General features: G+C 53.7%; 1 protein-coding gene and 1 long non-coding RNA gene across 6 annotated transcripts; one reads left to right on the top strand and one right to left on the bottom strand.

Moving 5' to 3' along the window:
* On the bottom strand, window positions 1–27,042 carry Arhgap27 (Rho GTPase activating protein 27). Of its 4 annotated transcripts, none has more exons than XM_040749776.1 (16): window positions 26,389–27,042; window positions 7,969–8,385; window positions 7,496–7,678; window positions 7,228–7,308; window positions 7,072–7,155; window positions 6,729–6,796; window positions 6,380–6,470; window positions 5,889–5,993; window positions 3,643–3,741; window positions 2,659–2,764; window positions 2,425–2,547; window positions 2,246–2,344; window positions 2,000–2,077; window positions 1,775–1,909; window positions 1,581–1,686; window positions 1–1,470 (listed from the first exon to the last, which is right to left on the bottom strand). In XM_040749776.1, the coding sequence occupies exons 1-16, from the start codon at window positions 27,040–27,042 to the stop codon at window positions 1,293–1,295; spliced, it is 2,607 nt and encodes an 868-aa protein (XP_040605710.1). In that variant the 3' UTR covers window positions 1–1,292. The 4 variants fall into 4 exon arrangements, with proteins under 4 accessions (XP_040605710.1, XP_040605712.1, XP_040605713.1 ...); XM_040749778.1 differs by lacking the exon at window positions 26,389–27,042 and adding an exon at window positions 22,147–22,283; XM_040749779.1 differs by lacking the exon at window positions 26,389–27,042 and adding an exon at window positions 12,874–13,057.
* On the top strand, window positions 21,571–27,966 carry LOC121141517. 2 transcript variants are annotated; one of them, XR_005878448.1, is made up of 4 exons: window positions 21,571–21,710; window positions 26,054–26,148; window positions 26,320–27,378; window positions 27,720–27,966. It is a non-coding gene; the product is annotated as an uncharacterized LOC121141517 (long non-coding RNA). The 2 variants fall into 2 exon arrangements; XR_005878447.1 differs by having other exon boundaries at window positions 26,054–27,378.

Raw genomic sequence — 27,966 nt, 5'->3', positions numbered from 1 at the left:
TAGGAGAATAAACGTATTTTATTTAACAGCTGTTAGGTTGCCTTAAGACTTTTAATATGTAGGTGCACGGCAAGAGGCCTCCGTTTGTTCTCTTCTTGGCCCTGCTACCTTCGGGGCTGGGCTTGCATCAGCCTTACTCACTGGGCCCGAAGCTCCAGGCAGCATGTGTAGAACCCCTGTCCCAGCAGCACAGTGCCTGGCACAGAGGGTCCACAATAAATATTGACTGCAAGAGACCAGGGAAGGCCGGAGCAGTGGGAATGCTCAATAAATATTAGCTATTGTTGTTTGTTGAGTCAGCAAGGGTGGGTGGAGCTAGGGGCTCTGACGGCAAGCTGAGGTGGTGGTGTGCAAGGAAGGGCAGCTGACAGATGCTCAGCTCTCTGCCTGAGGCTGTGACCTCGCCAACGGGCCTCTCCCAGCTCTGCATGGCAAGCAGACGCCCAGCCAGGGTTCAGGCGGGGACTGGGGGCTTCGGTTAATGCTGTTCTTCCTAGAACAGCTGTGGAAGCTTCCCCGCTGCCTTAAGGGACTCTAGCCCGTGCAGGGTACTCCAGCATATTTACTCTGCTCTGCCCACAGGCTGTGCTCCTGTGGGGGTTGGGAATCACTTCCTCCTCTAGAAGCTGGGTTCGCGGTGGGGAGAGCCTTTGCAGGGGTTCAGATCACCTTTGGAGCTTGAAGTCACGTGACTTCTGCAAGCCCCAGCTCCCTGGAATCATGTCCAGCGGGTGCAGGGTAAGCATGTGGTGGACACGAAGAACCCTTGTAGAGAACAGGTGTGGCCCAGGGAGAGAGGAAAGCACAGGAAAAGCCCTTGCGTGGCCTGCAACAGGATGGCACAGGACCATGAGACTGAAGGAAGCAGTCAGGGGCCTGGGCTGCCAGCCATGGTAAGTCCTCCCCTGGAAGCAGGGACAGTAGCTGCTTCCTGACCAGGGCAGGACCTCCTGCATAGCACGGGGCCTACAGGGTCTCCGCCAAGGCCTGGCCAGGTGGAGGCCTGAGGAAGCCAGAATGCCTTCATCCGACCCCTCCTCCAAGCTGAGGCCCTCCAGGCACATTCGCGCATTCACACAGTAGGGGGCGCTGTCGTCAAGAAAAGGCCCTAATAAACCCCTAATGGGGCGACCACGGGGTGAAATCACATTTCATGAACTGGGGTCATGAAGGAGGGGGGGTCTTCGTACCCTCCGAATCGAGGGGTGTAGAAGTCACAGTGCAGCGGGGTGGGAGGTGGAGAGCCTCAGAGGAGGTCCAGCCTCACGGCCTCAGCCACCCAGGGTCGGCAGTCAGTGAGGTGGGAAGATGTCCGCACACTGCTGTAGGATGAGCTCCACCACCTGGTTCTGGAACACCATGGTCATGGGCATGCTGGCTTCCTCCATCTCAGGCCGCAGCAGCGTGGGCCCGAACACTATGGCCACATTCTGCACCGTCATACGGTTCTGCTCTCCGTGCTCGATCACCCTGCGGCGGGAATGGCGGGATCGACAGTTCAGAGGTTGGGGAGCCTCTCAACAGGGGCTCCAGCCACGACCCGCCCTCCCTGTCTGCCCTGGCGAGTCCAGCTTGCTCACCGGCACAGGTGCTGAATGAGCTGTCGGAGTGTGTCGTGGTTGGGGGCGGGCAGTGTGCGCACCAGGTCACGCACACAGCGGCTGCGCTGGGCAGGGTCATGCAGCTCTGGGTGAGGGAAGGGACCAGAGATGGTCTGCTGGCTGTGACAAAAGCGGGCCAACCTCCCCACCCCTCCTCTCCCTACGCCGCTCACTGATGGCTGCTATGAACTGGTGAAAGTGCGAGAAGGGGAAGAGAGGTTCCGGCAGCTCTCGGAAGAAGAGTTTCAGGGCGCCAGTGATCACGTGGACGTCCTCCCAGCGCCCATCGTCCAGGTCCAGGCGCTCATCTGCGGTGGGGAGAGGGCCGGGGGAGTGAGAGGCAGTCAGCATCCACTGTGCTTTCAGCTTCCAGGGTAGGGGCTGGGGAAGAACCTCACCGTGATCCACCTTATAGCGCAGCTTCTGGATGGTGGCCAGGTTCCCACTGATGCGGTACAGCCCGTCCATGTCCAGCCCTGCGGAAAAGGGAATGGCTGACCCTGGAAGGGCTAGGGACCCTAGCAATTTCCACTCAGGATCTCCTCATCTCCATCTCCTTGACCCCATGCTTCCTCAGGGATCCCCACTCTTCGCTCCTAGTAGCCGACCATGGAACGCGGCCCTGTCTGCGCATGCGTACATACCCCGGGCCTCGACGGTGCGGATGCATTGCTGCACGAAGCGTGGCACGGGGCTCCTCTCGCGCTCACACAGTTCAGCCAGTGCACATCCAAACACCTGGTCTGGGGTTGAGATTGGTTAGCGCCGCCCAGCCCCGTGCCACCTTAGCCCGGATCCCCGGATCCCAGCGAGTTGCAGGTACCTTTGATGTAGCCCTTTTCCCGCAGTGACTGCAGGGTGGGTCGTCTCTGTAGGAATTTGCGGAGCTTGTGCCGGACCCTGCTCAAGTCACTTTCCAGGCCTCCGGGATTCAGCGAGGGTGAGGCTGCCACAGAACGAGCCAGTCAGTAGGTGGTAGTGGTGGGTATCATTGGCCCTATACCCCAGCCCCCAGAAGGGACTCTTGGGTGGGTTCCCCACCTGGCCCCTTGCACACCTGCATTCTGCCGCACATCCTCCTCCCTCCAGCTTCCGAGGCGCTCACTGGACCCGAAGTCAACACTGCTGGGCTCACCTTCCTCCCTCTGGAGCAGGTCTGCGGACTGGAATCGCACAGTCTCAGAGGAGCAAGGCCTGGGGCCAGCTGGGGCCAGTCCGGAGCCGAGCCGCTTGCTCTGGCCCGGAGCCATCCCCGGAAGAGTCTGCTTTCTCTTAGCTGGTTAAAGTCCAGGAATCAACTTTCACCTTCCCTGGCCGCAGAGTCCTCCTGGGGCCGCGAGGTCATTACACCCTCGCCCTTTCTTTCTTATCCAGGCCGTCTTCAGCAGCATCCTTACTTTCCACTCATCTCTCCCCATCCCACTAGGCTGGCTCCCACTCATGAGCCTGGAGACCACTGCTGCTCACACCAACACTACCTCCTGTGTCTGGATTCCCATTTCCATCAATACAAGCAAAATCCGTACCCAGGGCTAACTATGTGGAAATTAACACTATCAGGCCATTGCCACATAAATAGCTGTTGACTTTGTTTGTCACGGCTGGGGATCAGACTCAGGACCATTTGCACTGTAGGCAAGTCCTCCGTCACTAAGTATCCACAGCACATGATTGACACTACCGGGGCTGTGGCTCGAAGGCAAAGCACCTGGCTATCGGACACAAGGCCCTTGAGTTCAGTCTGTTGATGCTTTATCTTCTAGTTTTAGCTGTTCTCCGGGTATTGACGCACTTTCCCACCTGCCACCCCTGCAATGAGACGCTTCATCAGGTTGTGCCTGGGCCCTCCTACAGAGTCCCGCAAGATCAGCCCCAGAGCTGGAGTCAAGAGCTTCCAGAAAGCCCCTCTCCTCAGCAGATGGGCTGCTCTTGCAGGGGACCGCACTGTTCCTGGGTTCTCTGTGCATAGCTGAGGGACCTGCATAAAAGGCCCGCATCCCCCCTATCTGGCAGCCCTGGAGGTCCCAGGCTCCCCGCCTACCAGCTCCTCGATGCCTTCGGCAATGGCCTTGTACCAGGTGCTGACAATGGCTTCTGAGTCATGCTGGATCAGATACTCTGAGCCGTCCCGGCTTCGCAGCTGGAGGGACACAAGTCAGTCAGTTACCCCTGTTCCCTGGGCCTCTCTTGGGAGTGGGCTTGGAGTGTGTGTGTGTGTGTGTGTTGAGAGGGAGGTGACCTGTCTCTCCCTAAGAGACTCAGAGCCTAATAAAGCAAAGGCCTCAAGTCAGGCCCAAGTCTTGCTCTTTGTCTAATGCTGTGGGGGACAGTGTTTGTGATAGGTGGACTGAGGTCCAGTACATTCGAGTCACTTTCTTCATGTGCCCGCAGCCAGTAGTGACAGATCAGAGCTCTGCCGGGCTCATTGCTGCCCAGCAGAGAATACAGCAGGCCTCCCCCAGGGCTTGGCAAAGTGATAGAAAATTCCTGTGGGAGTCTGGCTGCTGGAACAACAATGAAAAAAAAATACAGAGAGGAGTAGAAGTAGATCATGGCTGACTCCAAAGGCAGAGCTATCCCGGCTGCAGTGCCTAGCTTTAGAAGTACATATCAATCTAATCAATCTAGGCCTTCGGGCCAGAGAGAGGCAGACAGCTCAGACAGTGGGAACAACTTGTAGAGTCAGAGAAAACTGTCTTTTGGTTGTCCTCCTATTCCAACTCTAACTAAGAGATGGCTCAGTCAGCTGTTAAGAGCACTTGTTGCTCTTGCAGAGGACCTGGGTTCAGTTCCCGGCACCCTCAAGGTGGCTCACGACCACCCAGTTCCAACTCCAGTTTCAGGGGAATCTAATGCCCTTTTCCGACTGCTGTGGTGTGCCAGACACACGCACACGCACACATCAATAAATCTAGAACTGAATATAGCGTGGAGAACCATCCGAAGTGAAACATCCAAGGCCCCCGAAGAATGTCTGGACTGTGCTTTTAACGTTTTAACGTTCTTCATAATAGCTATCTGAAGCAAACCCCATAGGTCATAGAGCTACACATCAGAAAGTTCCCTAAGAACCAAGGGTAAGGAAACAGCTTAGATTCCCTGGAACCCAGAGAGGATCCCCTCCTTAAGAGTAAGGACCTATGTAACCCATCGCTGTCCCTTTCCTCTTTTGCTGCCTGGAGAAATAGAGCTAAGTTTCTCTGGGTGACAACCAGAGCACCCCCTATTCACTGCCTGCCCCTAGTTCCTCCCCATCCCGGACCATCCCTAACTTGTTTTGCCAGCTAATGGCTACTTTTCTCTCTGTGTGTGGTTTTTACCAGTTCACTGCCTGTGGGGTGTGTTCATGCATGCATGTGTGTATGTGCATGTGTGTGTTTATGTGTGTGCATGCATGCATGTGTATGTGCATGCATGCATGTGTGTGCATGCATGTGTGTGTGAGAGAGCATGCGTGTGTGCATGCATGTGTGTGTGTGAGAGAGCATGCGTGTGTGTGCAGGTGAAAGCTAGGGTTCAACCTCAGATGTTATTCCTCAGGCACTGTCTACTTCGGTTTTGTTTTTGACAGGGTATCTAGCTGACTCAGAATCCAACATTTAGGTTAGACTGGCTGGCCAGCAAGTCCCAGGGAATCCATGTCTGTCTTCCCTGCCCTGGGATTACAAGCTTGGGCCACCACACTGGGCTTCTAAATGGGTTCTGGGATTAAGTCAGGCTCTCCGTGTGACAAGCACTTTACTGACTAAGCCATCTTCCCGGCCCCCACTGCCTGTGTTCCTCTAGTGCTCTGCCTTACAGCTCTTAGGGACCGGGAAAACCCCAAACAGTGAAGGGTGTGGTACTATGATGATTGCCAGAATCTTCTTGTTCTTCCTGCTGGCAGAACCAGACCAGCTTGTCACTGGTCTATTCACTGGGGACCCAATAAAAACTGGAATCTGGGCTCTGGCCAGAAAATAAGCAGGTCTCTGGCTCTCCCCATCACAGTGAGTGGCTCGAGTCCGAGTCGCTGGTCTCAGGCTGGTGGCGGAGAGAAGAAGGTCACTCAGGGATGACAGTGTCATCTCCCAGAGACCTGCTTCTTACCATCAGTGGTAAGGGCTATTAACTCGGTACCCAGAGTGGGGACTTCGGACAGCATGATGACAGAAACAGGGGACCCAAGATGGGGCAGCCTTGACTCTGAGTCTTGAAAACTGGGTTGGCCCTACGTTCTGCAGGTCCCCCTCCCTGGGCCCTGTCTGCAGTGGGATTCAAGGACCCTTCCCTCATCCCACAACTCACCTCTAACACATTCTTCTTGCTGGATTTGTCTTTGGGGGCCCAAGAGAGAGAGGCCCCCTTCAGTTCGACTGTGTACTCAGGTGTAGAGAGCTTGGAAGGCTGCCTCTGTGGGGAAGGAAGGAGTAGAGGACTCAAAATCACAAGGGGCATCCACCTCCATGGGCTTGCTGAAACACCCGGCTCTGACACACCAGGCTCCGGGTGCATCTTGGTCTTAGAGCCTGCTGGCCAGCTGGAAGGAATAAAGGAAGGGGCCCAACCCCATTTCGTGAGCAGGTACTGTCCTGACTGGAGCTGTCCATCCCCAAGGACTGTTCTTCAGGCCCTGGGTATCTGGACCGTTTGTACTGTAGCGAATCTGCTACCATTGCCCCTCTTTGCCAATATATAGCTCCTTGGTACTTAGGTACGCATTTTTTCAGACCAGTCTTTCCCAAGCCAGTCTAGGAAAAAAGAGCAGAAGGTGTCCCTTGCTCAGGGACAGGTCTCACCAGGCCGCCTGCAGCTGAGGTCTTTGAGTCCTTGAAGAAGGTGAGGACCCCTCCCTCCAGCACGGTCCAGGAGGCGTTCCAATGTTTCTTCCTGAGTACAGAGGGAAGTGGGGGTGGGCGGGGCTTAGATTTGTTCCTATTCTGGAGGACTCCCTACCCCCCCAGGACTTAGAGTTTCAAGAATATAGCTTGGGGGCATTGGCCCAAAAGAGCTGGATTCCCACCCCTAACAGCTGGTAGCCAAGGAACCTTAGACGGCTCAGTTTCCTCACAGGACTTTGTATGAAGTCGCTACAAGGATTAGTAAGTGGCCCACTCTGCCATGGTTAGGGACCTGACAGGCCCTCACCGAAGTCTCCTCCCCTTGTCCACTGTCTTGGTACGATGGAGCACTCCGGCCTTGTCCAGGGTCTTGATCTAAGAGAAGGGGGGGAAGCGGGAATGGTTATAAGAGGGACAAGCAATAAGGGACAAAGCCAGCATCTCCTCAGCTGGAAGTCCCCCACAGGCTAGGCGTGAGGCTCACTGAACCCTGTCACCCTCCCATCTACTGGGAGGGAGGGCGATGTCTCCAGAAGTAGGCACAGGGAGATTCCTCCTGGGCTTCCATGCTTCCTCAGCTCCGGGCTTATGGGGAAGGGAGGAATATACTCCACCAATCCCTGACCCCAGACTCCAAGGCCTTTTCTCACCTTCTCCTCTGCAGGGCTAGCCTGGGCTGGAGTGTCACTATCCTGGCTGGATTTGCGAACGCTTCGAGGGGCAGGGATCGGGACCTGGGGAGAGAGACACTGTCACCTACCATCCCCTCTACCCTCCCTAGCTCTCTCCCTCCCCCAGTTAGTTACCTGGGGCAGCTCCCACCGAACAGAGGAGTCCTCTGGGTTGTAGAAATATGGCTTCCCATGCTGGTCCTCCAACCTCACCCACTGTGGACACAGGGATGGTCAGGGCCCTCGGCCCAGAATCCAGGGTGATGCTACGGGCTGGGGCACCCGACTTAGTACTGAATGTCGTGGGGTCTGCACTTTAGTCTTGAGGGGAGGTCCTAGGCAGGGAAGTGTGGGAAGGGGGAGACAGCAAGGCTGTCGAGGTCGTCTGCTAGTGACGTCCTACCTGCTCTTGAGTGAATTGGTTGGTGTAGAGCGTCTGCTTGTCCGCGGCAATGTGACAGGACCAGCCAGGGGGTGCAGCCAAGGGAGAAGCGGGGTCAGGGTCGCTGAAGGAGCCCACAGGAGAATAGTCCTCTTCTGGGTAACTGGTCGGCAGTTCGGGGTAGTCTGTCTCAGGAGTCGGGGGCTGCGGGGACCAGAAGATGCAGTCAGAGTTCTCTGTCTCCTGTCTCCCCACTGTTCCAGGCCCATCTATTACTCTCTAGTCTTTGGGGCCAAGAAGCAAGAAAAGAAATCAGACGTCCTCAGAGACGGCTGGCTCTGTCGCTACTCTCTGGTACCTGAGAAGCAAGGGGTGAGGGGTCAGAGACGGCCCCGCCCCCTTTCTAGCCCCCTCCCACTGCCCCACCCCTATCATCTGATTCCTGAGAATCCGGAGGCAGGATCAGAGGCACCGGGGGCGGCCCCGCCCCTCACCCTCTGAGGTCCAGGGCTTCGAGGGCTCAGGCTGGGTTGCATCTCCAGCTGCTCCCGGGGCTCCTCCTCCAGGTCTTCAGTCTCGTCCTCCCAGGCCGTCTCACCCGTCAAGGAATTGTAGAAGAACACCCTGCGACTCTCCTCATCCCAGTACTGGCCCCACTCTGTCTCCAGGCTCTCCCCACTGCCCACAGAGGCCCGGGAGGTGGCCGGGCTGGTGGCGCCTTCAGAGGCCTCAAAGGGTGACTCCCAGGTGGTGACGCCCGTGCCGGGGTTGTAGTAGTAGGGGCGCCCAGTGCCCGTGTCTGTGTGAGTCTCCCACACTGGGCTGAGCCGCGGAGCTGCAGCAGAGCGCGGCGAAGTGGCCCGAGGCTGCCTCTCTACGTTGGCATACACTGGCTCCGGGGGATCATCCACCTGCAGGGGCCGAAGAAGACAACTTTTGGGGCAACTCCTGAGTCGCACAGCGTGACCTTGGGCATTTGCAAACTGGGCAGTCTTCAGCAAGCCCGGTTACTTCTCTGACTCAGTTACCCTGGGTGGAAAATGTGTGCTTTGCCCATCCCAGACACTGCGGTCAATGTGTTCGATGGTGCTGCCTGAAGCAGCGTGTGCCACAGATGGGAAGGTCAGTTTGCTAATTGTCTAACAATAACTCAGCTCTCAGAGGAAGGGGAGGCACTGGCAGCAACAGACCAACGGCCTGCGACCCGTTGTTCATTCGTGGGCCTCATTTGGGGCCGCTTTGCAGTGCAAGGTCCCATTGAAGGTTCTCACCACCTACGGAGGCCCAAGGATGGCATCCGTATTGCTGGGTGCAGCTTTGCAGGCTTAAGAGGGAAGGGAGGGGAGGGGAGGGTTCATCTGGCTAGTCACAGAGAAGCTGGTATGATTCACACTTTCTGCCTCCCCGTGGGCAGAGGGGCAAAGTCTGAGGCCTGCAGAGGCCACCCATCACCTGTCTGGGCTTGGGCTCTGTTTCCTGCCACTCCTTGCTTACCCCTGGCCTTGAACTTTAAGCTCTTATTGCACAGCAGTCACAGGTCCACAACCCTCTCTGCTGGAACTTGTGGGGCCCGGTGCCTTCAGCTCCTCTGCAGCCTGTCAGTGTCCAATTCCACCCTGCTCACCCCTCAGCTCCTCTGCAGCCTGTCAGTGTCCAACTCCACCCTGCTCACCCCTCAGCTCCTCTGCAGCCTGTCAGTGTCCAACTCCACCCTGCTCACCCCGCTCACCCAGTTTGTTCTCCAGAACTCAGGTCCAGAGAGGATCAGGTTTCAGATCTCTCCCCACATCCCTCCAGTGTTCCCAACAACACGCAGCCCAGCAATGCCAGCCCTCTAGACAGACAGACAGCCTCACTGTCAAACCCAAGGCCGCAGGGGTTAACAGTTTTCTAGGAATGCACAATGCTCCCAGGAAGCCTCAATAAGCTAAGGGTGGGCCGGGGAGAGTGCTCACATAGCATGTGGGGAACCCTGGATGCATTCCCAGCACTGCATACAACCGGGCACGGTAGTACGTGCCTGTAATTCTAGCACTCAGAGGACAGAGGCAGAACTTCACAAGTTCAAGGTTATCCTTGTCTACATGTGAGTCTGAAGTCAGGTTGGTGTACACAAGAGCCTGTCTCAAAAAGACCACAATCAAACAAAATGCTGACAAATGGTCTATATGGGCAGTGTGGGTATGGAGTTATGTTTTTTGGGGTGGTGGTGGTAATTGAACCCTAAGCTTCAAGTACAGAAGGCAAATAGGTTCTGCTCCATTGAGCTCCAGCTTCTTTTTCCTTTAAAAATTTTTGGAGATTCCAATTTTTGTAACAGTAGTTTTGGATTTTTTTTTGTTTTTTAGGTTTTTTTTTTTTTTTTTTTTGAGAGAGAGTTTCCTCTGATGCATTGAAACCTATCCTGGAATTCCCTCTGTAGACCAGGCTGGCCTCAAACTCACAGAGATCCGGCTGTCTCAAACACAAAGTGGCCTGACAAGATGGCTCAGTGGGCACAGGCGCCCGATGACCTGCATCTGACCCCTGGGTTCAAACCACATGGTGAAGGGAGAGGACTGACTAGCACAGGTTGCCTTCTGTCCCCCACATGTGTGCTGTGACACACTCACACGTACACACTCACACGATGTCATAGAATAAAATCACCACTAACATTCCTCCGTTGACTGAGACACCCGTATAAGGAGAAGCGCGTCCTACTCAGCGTGGCTTCTCCCTGGGTTTTAGGAAGGAACATAAAAAGAACCCACTAGGGGCTGGAGAGACGGCTCAGTGGGTTAAGAACATTTGCTGCTCTTGCAGAGGACCTGAGTTCAGTTCCCGGCACCCACACGACGGCTCACAGCTCTCTAACTCCAGTTCCAGGAGATCTGACACCCCCCTCTGACCTCTTTGGGCACCAGGCACACATGTGATACATGTACATACATGAGTATTTGTGTCCACACACACAAAAAATAAGTAACTGTGACCCCCTCCGCAAGTCACTCATCTCACAGAGTAGACCTCTGCCCTGTCAGGTGGCAGGAGCTGAGCCAGGCGTTGGGAATGCAGCAGAGAGCAGAGACACGAGTCCCTGCCTGGCAGAACTGGCCTCAAACGCACACATGGCAGGTGTGGGGTGTGGCAAATGCAGTATGCCAAGGATGCCACTGCTGAGAGAGACCGCAAGGGTGGGGGCCAGCAGTTACAGGTGTGTGCCACCAGGCCTGACAACCCGAGTCTGAACCCCAGGACCCAGATAGTGGGGGAAGAGAACTGACTCTGCCAAATTGACCTCTGACCTCCACACGTGCGCCCTGGCACACATGATTGTGTGTGCATGCAAGCAAAAAGTAGAAGATAAGAAAATGTGAAGGCATGGCAGGTTATGGGAGGCTGCAGTCTCTGACGAGCCAGCCAGCCCCCAGGGTGCAGGTGCTTGGCTGAGTCCACCAATTCCCCTTCAGGCTCTTGTGGAGGAGACAGGGCCTTCTGCCCACTTCTCCTTCCTCCCTGACCCCAGACCTCATGTATTCCTGCATTTCAGCCACACCAGGCTACCCCTCCTCGCCAGAAGACGCCCCTGTCCACTCCCTAGCTGTCCACTTCCGCAGGCTGTCCCGTCGGCCTGACTGCCCTTCTCTCCTGTCCTCCCCATGCTGACTTTGCTCCTCTGGGAGCCTCAGGTCCCAGCCTCTCAGGGGAGAGGTTTAAGATGCTCATTGCTTTGTTAGGGTCCAGTGGCGTTCTGCCTTGGAAGCTGGGTAGCTGCCCACCTACCTGACTGCCTGCCTTCCTTCCTTTCTCTTTCCTGGTGTGTGTGTGTGTGTGTGTGTGTAGGTGGACATATGTGTGTGTGTGTGTGTGTGTGTAGGTGGACATATGTGTGCGTGTGTGTGGTCTGATGTTGATAGTGATTGTCTTCCTTCATTGCTCCACCTTATATACTGAGGTGGGGTCTCTCACTTGAAGCCAGAGCTCACTGATTTGAGCTGGCCAGCTTGCTTTAGAGATCCCTGTCTCTGCCTCCCCAGTGCTGGGATTACAGGCAGACTACCATGTCCTCCTGGCATTTACATGGGTGCCAGGGATCCAAACTCTGGGCCTCATGCTTACACAGCAAGCGCTTTACCCACTGAGCCACGCCCCTTTCCCCAAGGCGCGCATCTTTTGTGAGTAGGACACAGAATGATGTGCCAGTTGACATGCCCCCACCAGGTGAGACCATGCCCTGGAGCACAGCAGATCTATTCAAACACTGCTTTAATAGACAAGTCAATTCCGTGGCAAATGTGGGAAACGAACCCATACACACAGAACAGAATGTGAGAAAGGATTCGCTGGGGATGCAGGCTTGAGCCACATAGCCCAGGAGACTCACTGGGACAGGACAGACACCGTGGAGGGAGCACAGAGGCCAGACCCCGGGACTATTCCAGGAGTCAGGGGGTTGAAAGGGTTCATGGGTGGTGGGGAGATTCTGCTAGGTTCACTCTTTGGAGCAGGGACTATGCTTGACAGGCTACTGGAGCTACGGGATCTCAACAGAGGACACGCCAGCAGGTATTGGGGGATACTGAGGAGAGAGAGGTGTAGGTCCCTGGAGTCACAGGGCTATCAACAAGAGACACTGCAGACCCATGTGGTGGGGGCAGGAAGCATTAGGATGCTCTGCCCCAGAGACACCAAGCGCTTGGGTGGAAGAGAGGCGTCCTCACAGAGGCAATCAGGCAGAAACCCACTCCCCTTGGAAGCTGTGGCCGTGGAGCTGTAGTGCTCACTGGTCCCTCAGACTCTGGACCTCTCCATGGACTACACTACCCCCGGCCCCCTGAGGAGCTAAAGGGGCTTTCCTCTGCTGGTAGGTGGTTCTCGTTGTCCCTGGGTCTGTGTAGACCCTTCACTGTGGCTCTTCTTTGAGGGGGGGAGATAGTGGGGCCTGACAAGCTGGCCCCCACTCTGGAGACCCGCATGCTGCCACAGCCTATAAATAGTATCAAGGGCTCCTAAGTTGAACTGCATAGACACAGGGGCTGAGTGGGGAAGAGGAAGAGGCCTCCCCGCCTCAGGTCAGAGGACTGAGCCAAGAGAGCTTTACTCCCACCACAGAGATCCTCCTTCACTTCCTTATGGTAACGCACCCCTTGCCTCCACCACCCCCAGCTCCCCTCATCCACCAGGGCGGAAGCCCTGTCTGCCTTGCGCCAAGCTGGGGAACCTCAGATCTCTCTGTGTGCCCTTGGACGGGAAAGGCCTGGGAGACGAGAAGTGCCGAGAACACCGACACACACTGCTCTGCGCGTCTACAATCAGCTCCTGACAGAGTGGGGTGCCGGCCACTGCAGCTCTGAACCCAGAAGGCCCTAGGCCTCCCCATCAGAGGCCGGGCCTGCCCGGAGTCCTTCTATGCTTACCTGTGCCCGCAGGGCCCGGCTCTGCTTCCTAGCCAGTTTTGCAATCAAGTCCACCATCCCGGCCCCTCTGTGGTGAGCTGCTGGGATGCAGCCTGGGAAGTTTTTGGGGGGTGGAGCCCGGGACCACAGCTCTGGGCTGCCACAGGGCAACTGGGAAACAAGAAGTTGCCTCGAGATGGCGGGAGGCAGAGACTGTGACCGGTTTCCTGCCAGGGCTGCGGAAGTGCCTGAGACAAAGTGGTTGCCTGATGGGCGTGGGGGGTGGGTGGCGCAGGTTGGGGTGTTTTCATGTTTCCAGGATTGCGCTGGCTGTCTCCCTGTACTCAGTGCTCTGGGGACAGAAGAGGTTTACAGTCCGCAGGCAGCTGTACTCGGGCACAAGTGGGATGTGCCTACGTCACAGGTGGGATGGAAGACGAGGCTCACACAGGGGCAGGTGATGGAAAGACGGAGGACAGCGCTTCAGCCTGGGCTAGCCTAGGGTACGGAGTAGCTCCTGTGGCGGACAGGACACAAGACAGTGAGTGGCTGTGGACTCCCCCAAGGCCCAGGAGGATGCGAAGGGAAAGGGGAAGGCTGCGGGTGTTTCAGACGAGGAAGAGGTTGGATACATGGGGAAGCTGGTGTCTAGACTCTGCCAGTCATGAAAACAGAAGGGACAGTGACCACACCACTGTCTTCCCACTTGACCACCTGTCCCCATCTCCTCCAGACTTGGTCACCAAGCCACATCCTCCCTCTTCCACCTGGGTGGCCACACGCACCCATCCCCATGTGTGAATCTGCCCACCCTCCACTGAAGACTAAGAGAAAGGGGGCACCAAGCAGCAGCCCCCTTCCGATTTCTCCTCCCTCATGCAGGCAGACGCTCCAATCCAGCCACACGCAGTGGACCCAGCATACCCCAGGTGAGCAGCTGTGACTGCTCCACTATCTTGTGTGCCGCCCCTCTCCAAGGCGCCCTTCCTTCATGGGCTCTGCTTCCATGGAGTCCCCAGTTTGTTTCCAGTTTCGGCTCTGAGCCCTGCCTGATCTCTCACTTCAGAAATCCCATGAAGACACGACACAGAATTGACACACTTGGTGGGAGTACAGAAGACCGAGGCTCTGCGGTCCTCTGCCCTTTTGGCGCCTGTGTCATTGCTCCGCCAGAAGGCCCCTGGGCACATGTCCCACCAAGTCGCACAGGGAAGCCAGCACTGCTCTGGACTAACAGCCTAGCTCTCAGGCTAAAGTGGCTCCCTTCCCCCGGAAGTGATGACCACAACCAGTGCCCACAAGCACACCATGCTGAGAGTTACACAGTAGGAGGGGCCGGAGCCACCAGCACAGACTAGCTGTCCATCACTCCATCTCTCCCAGCTAGAGAAAAATCTCCTGGGTTGAGAGGTAAAATAAACCCCGAACATACGGCACCTATGGCGCATGCCTGAAATCCCAGCATTCAGGAGCCTGAGGCAGGCTGTAAATTCAAAGACAGTCTGGGATGTGTCCATTGCAGCCTCTTGGCTATTAAGTGAGAATCTGTCTCTAAAGAGAAACAAAAGAGAAAGAGAGACGGGAGGAGGGAGGAAGAGAGGGAGGACCCAAATCAGATTCAGTTAGGGACTGGCCTCCATCCACTCGCCGCGCCCGCCCACTCTTTGCCTCCCAGATTGGGTAGAGGGATGGCAGGGAGGAACTCTGCTCTTTGCCTGAATGTTGTCACACTGTGGGGCCCTCCCCTCCCCTTCCTCCTTTGGGCCAGAGACTTGAGTCTCCCTCTGTATCCACCCGGGCCAGGCTGAGAGCTACATGCTCACTGATGCACGAGGCAATGGGGGAGCAGAATGGGGGTGGTTCACTGCAGTCCTAGACCAAGCACAGCATTTTACTGCTACCTGGAGTGATTGTGCAGCCCAGGCCAGGTGCCCTACCTCATCTGCATCCTAAACACAATGGGCTTAGAGCTGAATTATCCTGATAAACACAGAACGAACACGGAACATCCAGAGGTGTGGGGGCTGGAATTTCTTTTCTGTGTTTCAAGACAGGGTTTCTTGTAGCCTTTTCAAGACAGTAGCCTTGACTGTCCTGGAACTCACTCTGTGGACCAGACTGGTCTTGAACTCACAGAGACCCACCTGCCTCTGTCCCCTGAGCACTGGGATTAAAGGCATGCATCTATGCTGCTGCTGCTGCCGCCGCCACCACCACCACCACCACGGGGCGAGGAATTTCTGGAGCACAGTTTCTTTAGCCATAGCATGTGGCTGTCCTCCTCCCTGCCCCCAGGGCTGGTTTCAGTGAAAGCCCAGCTGCTGCTGAGTTCCCACACCCACAGGGCCCTGGTGAGAAAGCAGGGTGTGCTTCTGGTTTCCTGGTTCTGGGTTTCGGACAGGGCACCCCCAGCACTGGACTCTGCCCCAGCCTCTGTATGACCTCATGGAGCTGCCTGCTCGCTCGGCCTGTTCCTCCTGGGTGGGCAAGACCTGGTGAGGCTTCTTCCTGGTACACAGTAGAAGTAATACTGGCAGAGGGCTTGCAGAGCCCACCAAGGAAGTTCTAGGCCGGCCCTGGCGGTAAGGCTGTGGCTTTGAGCCAAATTTCGGAGGTAGGAAAGTGTGGCCAGAGGTGGTCTTTTACCCACCCACTCCGCAGGCTTCTCCCTTGCTTCAGTGCAGGGCTCCGGGGGCCTCCTGTTCCAGTTGGCTTCCCTGACTGGATCTCCATGGAAGCTTCACCTCCAACCTCCACCCACCCCTCCTTCTTGATTACGCTGGTCCTGCTGGTGTTTTACAAACTTAGCGCTTAGAGAAAGAGTCTCATACACCTCCCCCTCCGTGGTGGTTTACTTCCTTATGTCTTGTAATCTTGGCACCAAAGACGCTGAGGCAGAATTTGATGCAAAATAAAGAAAAAGAAAAATTCACAAAGTTTTAATGCACATATACACAGCTGTACATGTGGACGGTTTGATTAATAACCACCAATGAAAATAATCAGATGAGATTTTTTTATGGAGCTGAGATCAATTTCTTTTTCTTTTCTTTCATCTTTCTTTTTTCTCTTCTTTTTAAGCTGAAAAATCCTTATTCCCTGAGTAACCTTATTCCCTGGCACCATTGGTAGATGACAACACAATGCATTAGTCACAGTTCCCGGTGATGCTAGGGTAAACAAACCTATGACATTGGCAGCTGTATAACCCTCTGGCACTAGCAGCTAGACAGAATGTACAGAGCACAGTATCTGACAGACTAACGTACGTACTAGCCTAGGTGTTCGATTGTAACTGCAGTTTCTCCTTTTGCTCAGGACACAAATCTCCCTGTGAAGGGGCTGGTAGCCTCACACAGCTAGTTACTGTGTCTCTTGATCACGATAGAAAGTCATGCCGAGTGACCAATCTGTTTGCCATCTAGGTTTGGTCAAATACACCCTATGACACCCACAAGACAATGAAATCACCTTACAATGCACTTCACAGAATGTGTTCGCATGGTAAGTGACACATGCATGTATATACATAAAATCTTAGTCCATTTGTAGCAGTTTAACTGAGTCTATAATATAGCATAAAATTTAAAAGCCACAAAATAAATGAAAATACTTTTGATATTGTATTTTATTTTTTTGTGGCACCTGGGAATAAACCCGAGGCTTCTTGGAGGCTAAGCAAGGGCTCTACTGATCAGCTACATTCTAGATTTTCTTTTTTTGAGACAGTCTTGATGAAATTACCCCCCAATTTTCAATCCTCCCACCTCAGTAAGTACTGCGTCTGAATAGCAACCACTGGACTTACATAAATGTGATTAAAGAAATCTTTTTTGTTTTTAAACTGAAAAGTCAAGATAGGGTCTTTTGTTTTGTTTTGGAACAGGGTATTACTTTGGCTTTGGCTCTGTAGACCAGGCTGGCCTTAAACTCACAGAGATCCACCTGCCTCAGCCTCTGGAATGCTAGGATTAAAGGTGTGTGCCACACCTGCCCGAGTCTCACTAGGTTGTTTGGACTAGTCTCAATTTCCTGGGTTCAAATGATCCTTGTGCCTCAGTTTCCAGAGTGTAGCAGACACAAGTAAGTGATACTGTGTCTGGTTAAAAACAAACCAAAGCCGGGCGGTGGTGGCACACGCCTTTAATCCCAGCACTCGGGAGGCAGAGGCAGGTGGATCTCTGTGAGTTTGAGGCTAGGCTGGACCGACAACCTCCAAAACAATACAGAGAAACCCTGTCTCGTAAAACCAAAAAAAAAAAAAAAAAAAAACATCTAGACAGGATTTGATCTCCAGCACTGTAAAAAAAAATTAAAGTTGAAAAGAAAATTTATAAAACTAAAGGCAATAAATGGAGGCTGGAGAGATGGATTAGCAGAGAAGAGCTGTGTTGCTTTTCTGAGTATCCAGGCTTGGTTCCCAACACATACACCGAGCAGCTCACAACTGCCTGTAACTCTAGTTCCAGGGCTCTGATACCCTTTTCTGGCCTCTGCTGGCATCTGCATGCAAATGGTGCACATTCACTCACAAGCACACACACATACACACTAATTTTAAAATCTAGATAAAAAAGGTAACAAGTGCTAGTGAGATATCGGGAAAGCAGAATTCCCCTGCTGTGTGTGTGTGAGAGAGAGAGAGAGAAATGTAAATAGTACAGTCAGTATGCAAATCAATGTGAGTGTTTCCCCAAAAGCTAGAAATAGAACTGCATATGCTGCAGCCACCTCACCATGGGCATATATTCAAATAAATTGAAGTCAGTATGTTAAGAAGACATTTGCCGCCTTTAATCCCAGCACTTGGGAGGCAGAGGCAGGCGGATCTCTGTGAGTTCAAGGCCAGTCTGGTCTACAGAGCTAGTTCCAGGACAGCCTCCAAAACAACACAGAGAAACCCTGTCTCAAAAAAACAAAAACAGAACAAAACAAACAAACAAAAAAAGATGACATCTGCACTACCCCGATCATTGTAGCTCTGTTACAAGAGGCAACATACAGAGCCAACCTATTTGTCCATCAATGGATGAATAAAGAAGACACACAACTGAAAACTAAACACAATGGAATACTACGAAGCCACAATAGAGTGAAATTCTATAGAAGCGCATAAGTGTAACTGGAGGACACTGTGTTAAATGAAACAAATGTAGCTGGAGGACACTAAGTTAAGTGAAGCAAACCAGGCCCGGGACAACAGTTTCTGCTCCCACTTCAAGGTGGGACCTGAAGCGTTGGCTTTGAAGAAACCGAACACAAAATAGTGGTCGACAGAGCTTGGGAAGCGTGTGTGCGAGGGGCGACAGAGAAGGATGGTTAGTGAGTCTAGGGACTCAGTTAGATGGAAGAATTAACTTCTGCACTCCAAAGCACCGAAGAGCACCTATGCTTGACATTTAAAAACAGCTAGTAGAGATAATTTTGAATGCCCATGACAAAGAAGTAATGACCGTCTGTGATGATCAATATGGTTACACTAAATCATACTTTTTATACATGTATGGAAATCTGCTACAAATGTGTATGACTGCTATGTTAATTAAAAATAAAATTATAGGGGCTGGAGAGAGGGCTCAGAGGTTAAGGGAACTGGCTGCTTTTCTAGAACACCTGGATTCAATTCCCAGCAGCCACATGGCAGCTCTCAACCATCAGCAACTCCAGTTCCAAGGGATCCAAGGCCCTCTTCTGGCCACTGTACACACATGGTGCACAAACATACATTCAGGTAAAATACCAATACACACAAAATAATAATTTTTTAAATGACATATGTCACTTACACAGACCTATAATTTTCTTTGTGTAGGAGACACTTAAAAATGAAGTTACCCAGCCGGGTGTGGTGATTCCAGCACTTAGGAGGCTGAAGCAGGCATATCTCTGTTAGTTCGAGGCCAGCCTAGTCTACAGAGCAAGTTACAGGACAGGCTCCAAAGTTACAGAGAAACCCTGTCTCGGGGGAAAAAATGAAGTTACCCAATTTATTTATATTAGTTTGTCTTTGCATAATAAAACTGGGAGAAAACAAAACAGAGAATGGAGGTTGTGACTCCTAGTCAACAGAAGCCAGGCAAAAAAGCAGGAGGGGTGCATGTGAGAATTTTACTACATATATAAATATTAAAATATTATTTTAGGGCTAGAGAAATGGCTCAGTAGCTAAGAACACTGACTGCTCTTCCAGAGGATCTGGGTTCAATTCCCAGCACCCACATGGCAGCTCACAACTGTCTGTGACTCCAGTTCCAGGGGATCTGATGTACTTACACAGACAAATATGCAATGAAATAAAATAAAAAATATATTATTTTAAAGTTCCTGGTGGTGCACACCTTCAATCCCAGCACTAGGGAAGCAGAGGCAGAGGGTAATCTCAGGTTCGAGGCCAGTCTGATCTACATAGTAAGTTCTAGGACAGTCAGGGCTACACAAAGAAGCTGTGTTTGGGGGGAAATTATTTTAAAACCCCTGCATACATATTTCCATTTAAAAAAATCCAAGACTATTAGCAGAAGGAAGGGCTGGTCAATGCAATTACAACTTAAACAAAAAATGAGAACTCTTAAGGAGAGTTAGATCAAGTAAGAAGAGTTAAAAAGGACTTGAAAATATATTGTTGTACTCACCGAATAAAAGATACTCAGCACCAGATTCAAACTTTTGGGCTCAAGTTCAAGCAGCGGAAATTCTCTCCAATGACATAGCACAAGCACAAAGGGATAGGGAAAAAGATAAACCCATGGACCCACTCAGGAGAACTAACTCTTTTTCTTTCTTTCTTTTATTTATTTTGTTTTGTTTTGTTTTCAAGACAGGGTTTCTCTGTGGCTTTGGAGGTTGTCCGGGAAGTCACTGTAGACCAGGCTGGTCTCCAACTCACAGAGATCCGCCTGCCTCTGCCTCCCAAGTCCTGGGATTAAAGGTGAGTACCACCAATGCCCAGCTGAGAACTAATTTTTTTTTTTTTGGTTTTCGAGACAGGGTTTCTCTGTGGCTTTGGAGGCTGTCCTGGAACTCGCTTGGTAGTCCAGGCTGGTCTTGAACTTACAGAGATCCGCCTGCCTCTGCCTCACGAGTGCTGGGATTAAAGGCATGCGCCACCAATGCCCGTCGAGAACTAACTCTTAAGTGAAAAAAAAACATAAGGGAAGAGAAATACGCACAATAAAGAGTGCGCTGCCTGGCTGGTTCAATAAGCGTCAAGACGGGATGCAGAGCTCTAGTCAGGGATGCAAGGATGGAGGGCAGAAGCCACGGATGGAATGGAAAATATGACAGGAGAAAAGGGAAGCCAATCACAGCCCCACCCCAGGGGGAGGACACAAGGCTAAGCCACAAGTGTAAAACACAGCAATAAAATCCAGACTCAACAAAATCCAGCAGAAGCAATCAGCTGTTGAATGAAATTCGAGCAGAATGAATGTTCCTGCTAAAAGATAATCAGTTGGCCTGGATTTCCTTTGTTTTTGAAATGAGTTCTTGGTGCACTGTCCTGGCAGGCTCTGACCTTATGATTCTCCTGCTACTGCTTCCCAAATGCTGGCACGACAAGTGTGAGCCGTCTCTTCCAGCTTATACTAAATTTCAGAAGTGGGAATTTTGCAAATCTATGGAAAAACGAATACTTTGCTAATAAAATGTCAACTAGCTAAAATTAACTAGGGAACTAAAATAAAAAAAGAAAAGAAAAGAAAACCCCCAAAAGCCTGGAACGCACTGTTACTGACAGTGATTGGGAAAGATGTCATGGGAAAGTGCCCTGATCCGGGCGGTTTCGCAGGAAGAAATTACAGAAACCTTTGTGTGTGGTATCACGTTCTTCCTTCGGGAAGCACTCTGAGATGTTTCCTGCCAATCCCATCACGGCAGGGAGGCAGCTTCCAGAGCACCTTCTATGGCACCTTGGGGTCATGTTTGACACGCAGCTCCTAATGGGGAACATTTGCTGCCTGTATTGCCTCAACAAGCTGCCTGCAACCAGGACTTCTCTCTTTGCCTTCCCGGGGTGCAGTGCAGCTCCCACCACGTCTGACTGGAGGAGTGACAGCCACAGGAGATGCCTTCCGCCATCAGCCTACTGAACCGCCTTGTGGCAAACTCCAGACAGGGAAGACCGGGGAAGCAGATGCAGGACGAGGACACTGAGTCTGGCAGAAATAGATGGCAATTTCCCGTCACCCCACCATTTAAAAGGTGGTCAAATCATTTTACCAGGGAGGGTATAGTAATTCGCATATTCAAACAGGCTGGGGAATATTCCTGCCTAGGGATGAGGGGGAGGGAGGCTGGGGTCCAGGATTAGATAGAGACCTTCATGTCTCACAGGAGACCTCCAGCCAGGAACAAAACATGCAGAATAGGGACCCCGGGAGCCCGCAGATGAGCTGAGTGGAAGGGCAGCAGATCTGGGAATCCCCTCCACACCACTGTCCTTCCTCAACTTAGACACAGAGCTTCCTCAATTTAACCAAGCATTCTTATGCCACAGGGCCATGGGTCATTGTCCCCTTGTCCGCCAGCCATGGAGCCTGGAGTACATTCCCGACTCCCAGCTATAACAACTACAGGCCTTCCTGTACCCCAAGACCTGGCACTGATCACCCACCCAGCTGACATTTGGCAATGAGGACTGTCCCCTCCCTCCTACTCTTGAACAGAGGACAGGGGAAAAGGAAAGTCCAGGGTTCAGATGGGAGGGGCAGGAGTGGGCAGGTCCTGGGATCCAGCTTGAAGGCTTAGGGGCTGAAGACAACCAGTGAGCAAGAATTCAGCCTCTAGGATCTAGAGGACACAGGATAGTCACCCAGCTTGCAGGGGTGAAGGCAGTAAGTAGGAGCATTCTGAGTAACCAGGTAGGTAAGGTAAGGCTGGGGGGCTGGGGGTGGGGGACGGACCTGTTCTTTCTGCTCTCCCCCAAGCCAGGGGCTAGGTCTTGGGACCCCTGGGTCAACAGGGGTGGGTTTAAAGGGACCAGCGGAGCCACCCAGGAACACTGTTAGGAGATTGAGTGGAGGTGAGGTGGGGTAGGGTGGCGTGGGGTGCGGGGTGGACCACCCGGGACAGGGACGGGGACGTCTCACTGGATCTCCCTAATTTGGCCTCCACTCCCTGCTTTTATTGATTCCCCAGCTTTTCATGGTTGCCTGGGTCTGTCCCTAAGACGTTTGTCCCAGGAAGTGTACAGGACAGGGAGTGATCAAGTGGGGAATTCAGGAGGGAGGCAAATGAGAAAAACTATCCAGTCCCTTCCTCCCCCAGGACTCCCAATACCCAGGAGGGATCACTCACAGTTCCTGATGCCTCAGGTGGGAGGGCCCAGGGGGCTTCTTCCAGTTCCGACTGGATCCAAGCTCTCAGGAGCAGTGCCTCCGGGCTGTTTGCATAAGTTCTCAGCGAGGTCTGTAACCTGTCCTGCCAGTGGCCAATACCCAGGCAACAGGGGCGGGCCCTGGGCCTTCCTACTTCCAAGGCTAGGGCGGGCATCTTGACCACACCCCTAAGTCTACTAGCTAAGGAGGCCAGAGGCCACAGAGGTAGGGCCGCATTGGTGACTGAACAGAGACCGAAACATTGTAGGCGTGAACTAACTGTATACTCCAGCTCTCTTTTTGCCCTTTATTTTGACAGAGTTTCACTAAGTGCTCCAGGCTGGCTTTGTAGTCACTCTGTAGCCCAAGGACCCTTGAAAACAGAATCCTACTTTCTCAGCCTCCTGAGCAGCTGGGATTTCAGGCCTCTTTGTCTCTTGGCTTCCTGTGTGGGCCTAACCCTGTCAGGAGCACTGGTTGTAGCCTCCTGACTATCTAATCCCCCTGCTGTAACCTGGATGTCCTACTTACTGCCTTCACCCCTGCAAGCGGTGACTGCCGGAGGATTGCAGGGCTGGGCACTGTGCTCGGAACAAAGTGGATTTGCTTGTCTTCTGCCCACCCCCCTTCTGACCCAGAGGAACAAAGCCAGTAGCCACCAGCGAGGGCCACTTCCCCGAGACTAAACTTGGCCGCTAGGGTGGGATTTGGAGTCAGGAGGCCTGGGTCTGATCTGAACACACTTCCCCTATGATCCTGTTTGTTTTGGAGACAAAAGGGTGTCCCATGCTTCCTTCTGAGCTGCTAGCCACTGAGCTGTGTGTGCAGGCCTCTGAGTGAGAGGACACTGGACTGTTAGTCCCGGGGGCGGTGTGTGTCTTTCTGCACCTTGGGTCCAGCTCCGTGACCAGCCTTCGCCAGGTGTAGCGTACTTGCGTGAGCTGTGAACGTGAAATACTGAATGTGGCACAGGCTCCCCGCTTCTCTGGGTGTGCCTGCTGAGTGGCCTGCCCTAAGGACAGAGCTGCTGAATGGACACGCCCGTCTGATCCCCTTTTACCTTACACCTCATGGCTCACACCTTTGCTCTGGTTTCCAGTCACTCCCTTCTCCCAGGGATCCAATCTAACCATCCCTCCTCCGGGCTCAGCCTCCCCGCTGCTGTCCTGCCTCAGCCTTCCCTGCTTTGGCCTCTTGCCTCAGTCTCCCCCGCCCCCCCACTCCTCCTGCTCCAGCCTTCCTCGCTCTGGCCTCATCCAGTGACTTAGACTTGGGGATGCCTCGATCGCTTCACCCTCTCGCCCTGACCACAGTACCTTCCTCCTCTCTACCTAACGCTGCCAGCTGCGTACCCTCTGCGTCCCATCCCCTTCAGCTCCTGACACAACGTCTTCTGCAATCCCTAGACAAGCTGGCCTTCTGGTGGCCACGTCACATAATGTCCCAAGGCCTTTGTCTAACTGGAACTTCTGCGCATTCGCCTTGGCTTAGGCTTCTGTTTATCCTCTTTGGTCCCTCTGTTTCCCCCTGGGTTCCTCTTTTCCTCCTTTTGTAAGTTATATTCGGGTGCACCCCACGTTTTCTCCACCCCATGCCTCCTCCACTCTGAAACAGTGCCACTGTCTGCCCACCGGTGTGAGGGTAAGCTAGGCCTCAGCCACCCAGCTGCTCTTCCCTGGCCTCAGACTCGGTGACCCTCCCATTAACACCATGTATTATAGCCCTGAGCACAGGAGACCTCCTCAGACACCCCCTACCCGCCCCCTTCCCTACTAAGAGCCTTCCAGGAGGTGCAGGATAAAGTCCAAATTCCCACAAAGCCCTGCGTGAGGGTAGATGCCTCAGCCAGCACAAGCTGTGGGTTAAGACAGAACTACGGAACCTCCACGAAGGCCTGTCCACACCTCTCCCCTGCCCTTGCTCCACAGCTCCACACAGCCCATGTGGGACAGGAGCTTCTCTTGTCTGCCATCTGTGTCCTATCCCAGGAAGCGAGCCTCTCGGGGCTGTTTTTGTGCTACCAGCATCCCTAGGTCTGAAGGCTCACTGGGGGACTTGGGAGGTATCGGATCGATTCACACCTAATGAAAAGCAAGAGTAGGCTTGGGGGATCATGGCTGAGGTATGAGTGAGTGTGAGTAACTTGGAGTATGAGTAGGGGATATGATGGGGGATGTCCTTCTGTACTTATGCTTCTCTTATTGGTTGATGAATAAAACACTGTTCAGCCAATAGAGGAAGTAAGATGGGCAGGACCAGGAGACGAGGAGAATTCTGGGAAAGATAGGCAGAGAGACCTCAGAAAGTCGCCATGTGGAGACTAGGATGCACCAGGCATTCTCTGGTAAGATAAGGTCATGTAGAAATACATAGATTAGTAGTTATGGGTTAATAATTAAGACAGAGCTAGCCAATAAGAAGCCCTAGCCATGGGCCAACAATTTTATAATTAATATAGTATCCGTGTGATTATTTGGGGCTGGGACCTGGTGAGACAAGAAACCACCAGCAACAGGGATGTGTGTGTGTGTGTGTGTGTGTGTGTGTGTGTGTGTGTGCAAGCACGCGTGCACCTATGCCCTCTGGAAAATTGCCACGTTCACCTTTCAGGAAATTCTTTCCTTGCTGCTTGGGACAAGGAAGGGTGGGGTGGGGTTTCCTTCCCAAGGGAGAACAAAGTCACCATCCCTGCAGTCTGCTGGGGACAGGGTGTCAGGGAGAGCCACAGCAGAGAATGTGCTATTGTTATATTCAGCACACGGGAGCAAGCAGGGCCAAGGATGTTGAGCAGTGGGCTGAAGCCACAGAGTTAATGAGAGACAGCAGCAGCCTCTCTGTCCAGCTTCCAGGTCTCCCTCAACTGTGTCCCCAAACTACTCACAACCGGGAACCTGCTGGGAGCTGGAGGAAGGATGGAGAAAGGTCAGGGATTCCTGGTAGCTGAGGAGATTTCCCAGGAGATTCTGGCATCTAGGGTATTTTTTTCTATTTGGTCCCAGAGCTTGGATAACTGCCCTTGGACAGACTTGCATAGTCCTGGTTCATGGATGAAGGGGTTGCAGCTCCTCAATTCTTAACACAGTGTGAGCAATCCCTTGGCCATTTACCACAGATAAAGAACTCGTGGGAAGACCAGAGAGTTCTCTGGAGGAAGGGAGTCAGCTTAAGGGCGCCGGAGAACCAAGCACAGGCGTTTAGCCGTCTATACCACAGGCGCCTGGGCTGACAGATAAACACGATCAACCGTGCAGATACTTAAGCCGGCTGAGTGTTGTTCTCCAAAGGGGCCACCAGGGGGAGGGATGATCCGTGGAAACCTGAGCGCAGAGGCTCAAAACTGCAGTCAGCACGGAGGCATTGGGACCCCAGCTGATCTCCCTGCACCCGCTCGTGCTAAGCGCTTTCCACGCCTCACTGCGTTTAAGGTTCACAACAACTTCATTCCTTGGGTATTGTTTACATACGAGGACACCGAGCTGGTCAGCAGCTGGCAGGTGACCCAGCAGAGTCAAATTCGGGTTTCAGTAGCCGCAAAACCTGAACTCTGCCGCAAGGACAAGCCACAAGGCCAAGTGGCTGGCCTATGGGGTCGAACCTTCTGGGTGAGGGCACCCGGGACTCAGTGCCTGAGAGAGGAAGTGAGTTGTGTATAATGCCACAGAGAGTGGCAGATGTTAACCCATCCTCCTGCAGGCCATCTCTCCCTAAAAGGTTCTAAAGTTTAAGATGACAGGAACGAGCATGAGGATTCCGAGGCTATAAGTGTTTAAAGACCGCGCTGTTCCCTATGTCTCAGATAAACACAATCGAGCACCGAGAGAGAGGAGATCTCACTGTAACTGAACTCGAAAAAAAAGCCCACAAAGAGTTTTTGTTTTGTTTTAAAGGAACCGAAATATTGGGAACTGCCCCAAAGAGAAGCAGATGCTCGACTTTCACATCTACCATCTCATGTGACCCGACCCCCACCTTAAATTTCTGGGTAAGAGTGAGAGTTCACAGCTCCAAACTGCGCCTTACAGAGCAGGTGGCATTTTAGGAACGTTATCCGGTGCACGGATCTGTTAGTTAACCTCCTAGCAGGGTTTGGGGCAGACCCAGTAATCAAGTCCATTTGCATTTTTGTATGAAAACATGAATATTCACGATGAAGAGACAAACAACGACCTCAGCTAAGAAACCATTTGAACTCTACGCAACCGTGACCTCCCTCCCGACCTACCTGCTTGGGTCTCTCCTCCCGCGGAGGGCAGCGCACGTCCGGGATGGCCTCATAAACGTTCTCCGAGTCGCTGCGCGCCAGGGGCCGCGGGCAAACCCAGGAGCCCGCTACGCTGGAGGCCTTGAAGCGGCCCGCGCTGCCCAGGAGGCCGGCAGAGGGCGCGGTGCCGCCGCGCGCCAAGTCGTCCAGGGACTGTGCCGGTCGCACCGGCGCTGCGGGTCGCATGTACAGGCAGGCGGGACCTCCCGGCGCCAGGCTGCTGCGCTGGCCTCCGACGCGCTGTCGCGCAGGGCCACATAGGGAGCTGGCGCGGCCCCGGGGCTCGGTGGAGGACCCTTCGGCACCCACTGGGGAGCTCACGAAGCGGTAGTCATAGGCCAGAGGCTCCGGGATTGCCGGGCGCGGCTGCGGCACGGAAGGCTGCGGGGCCGGGGCAGGGTCGCCGAGTGCGGGCAGCTCGCGCACGTACTGCGCGGGGAGGTAGAAGGGGCGACCCCCAGGCTCGCGCCGCACGTGCCACCAGTGCTCTGTGCTGCGGCGCAACAGTCGGTAACGCTCGTTGGGCTGGATGGCGATGCGGCGCCCGTCTTTGCCGGTGTACTCGAAGGGGTGCTCCACCAGCACGTACACGTCCCCTTCGACGTCCGCCGCCATCGCGGCCACCGCGCTTTCCTGCGGGTAACAAGAAGAGGAGCCGCCGAAGTCAGGACCGTGCAGCCGGATAGAGCGCCGCGCCTGGGGCTCAAAGACAAGGGTTCGAGTCCCTCTTCTGCCCTTGCCCAGTGCATCCGGGCTTCAGTTTTTCCATCTCTGAAATGGGGACTTGGATAAAATCATCTCCAAAGCTCCCATTCCTTAAGGCTCCATTCTGTGACGTTGGTTGTGAGATGTGTGTCTCGCTGCGATCCCACGGTGAGGATATTGAGGGCGGTAGGAACTCAACTTTACTCTCCGGGAAACCTTGGCTCATAGACCTGCGGGGACTGCAAGGTAGACAGCACATTTGCCTGACGGTTGGCTGAGCCTCGCTTTCCGGGTCGGCGAATTGTGAATTAAGGCCCCTTTCCCGCCGCTCCCCCCGCCCCCATCCCGCCCACCCTGACGCCTCCTGGCTGCAGGGAACCGGTGGGAAGCCCTGACGTGCCCCCTCCCTTTAGGAGCCTGCGCTCCGGGCGGGCGGGGTTAGCGTTGGGGTACAGGCTCTGGGGCAGCCCCCAAGTTAGTCTTCCTTTGGGGTGTTCCTGCCTTACTTAGTCCTGGGACTTTGACGTAGGGGCTTGGACAGCTAAGGCTGGAGAACCGGTTCTCTGGGTTTCTCTTTCCTTTCCCAGTGGCGTCGCCGCACACGTGAACCAGGAGTCCGGCCCGCCCAGCGGGGCCAGCACCGCCCCCTGCACTCCAGCTCCCCAAGGCAGCTTCCAACCGAGGAGGCTTCCTGGTGTGCGTACCTGAATAGGGTTCCCTACACTGCCTGCCTGCCTGCCCGGGAGTGTAGCTCCTGAAGAATGCATTGCGATAGCATCACCAGGGTCCCCTAAAGTTCTTTGGAGTGATTATTACAAAGCCACCCTACCCCCA

The sequence above is a fragment of the Mesocricetus auratus genome, unplaced genomic scaffold, assembly GCF_017639785.1.
Source record: "Mesocricetus auratus isolate SY011 unplaced genomic scaffold, BCM_Maur_2.0 Super-Scaffold_100007, whole genome shotgun sequence".
Taxonomy (NCBI): domain Eukaryota; kingdom Metazoa; phylum Chordata; class Mammalia; order Rodentia; family Cricetidae; genus Mesocricetus; species Mesocricetus auratus.
Note: the sequence above shows the minus strand (reverse complement) of the source record. Positions and strands in the feature narration are given on the sequence as shown.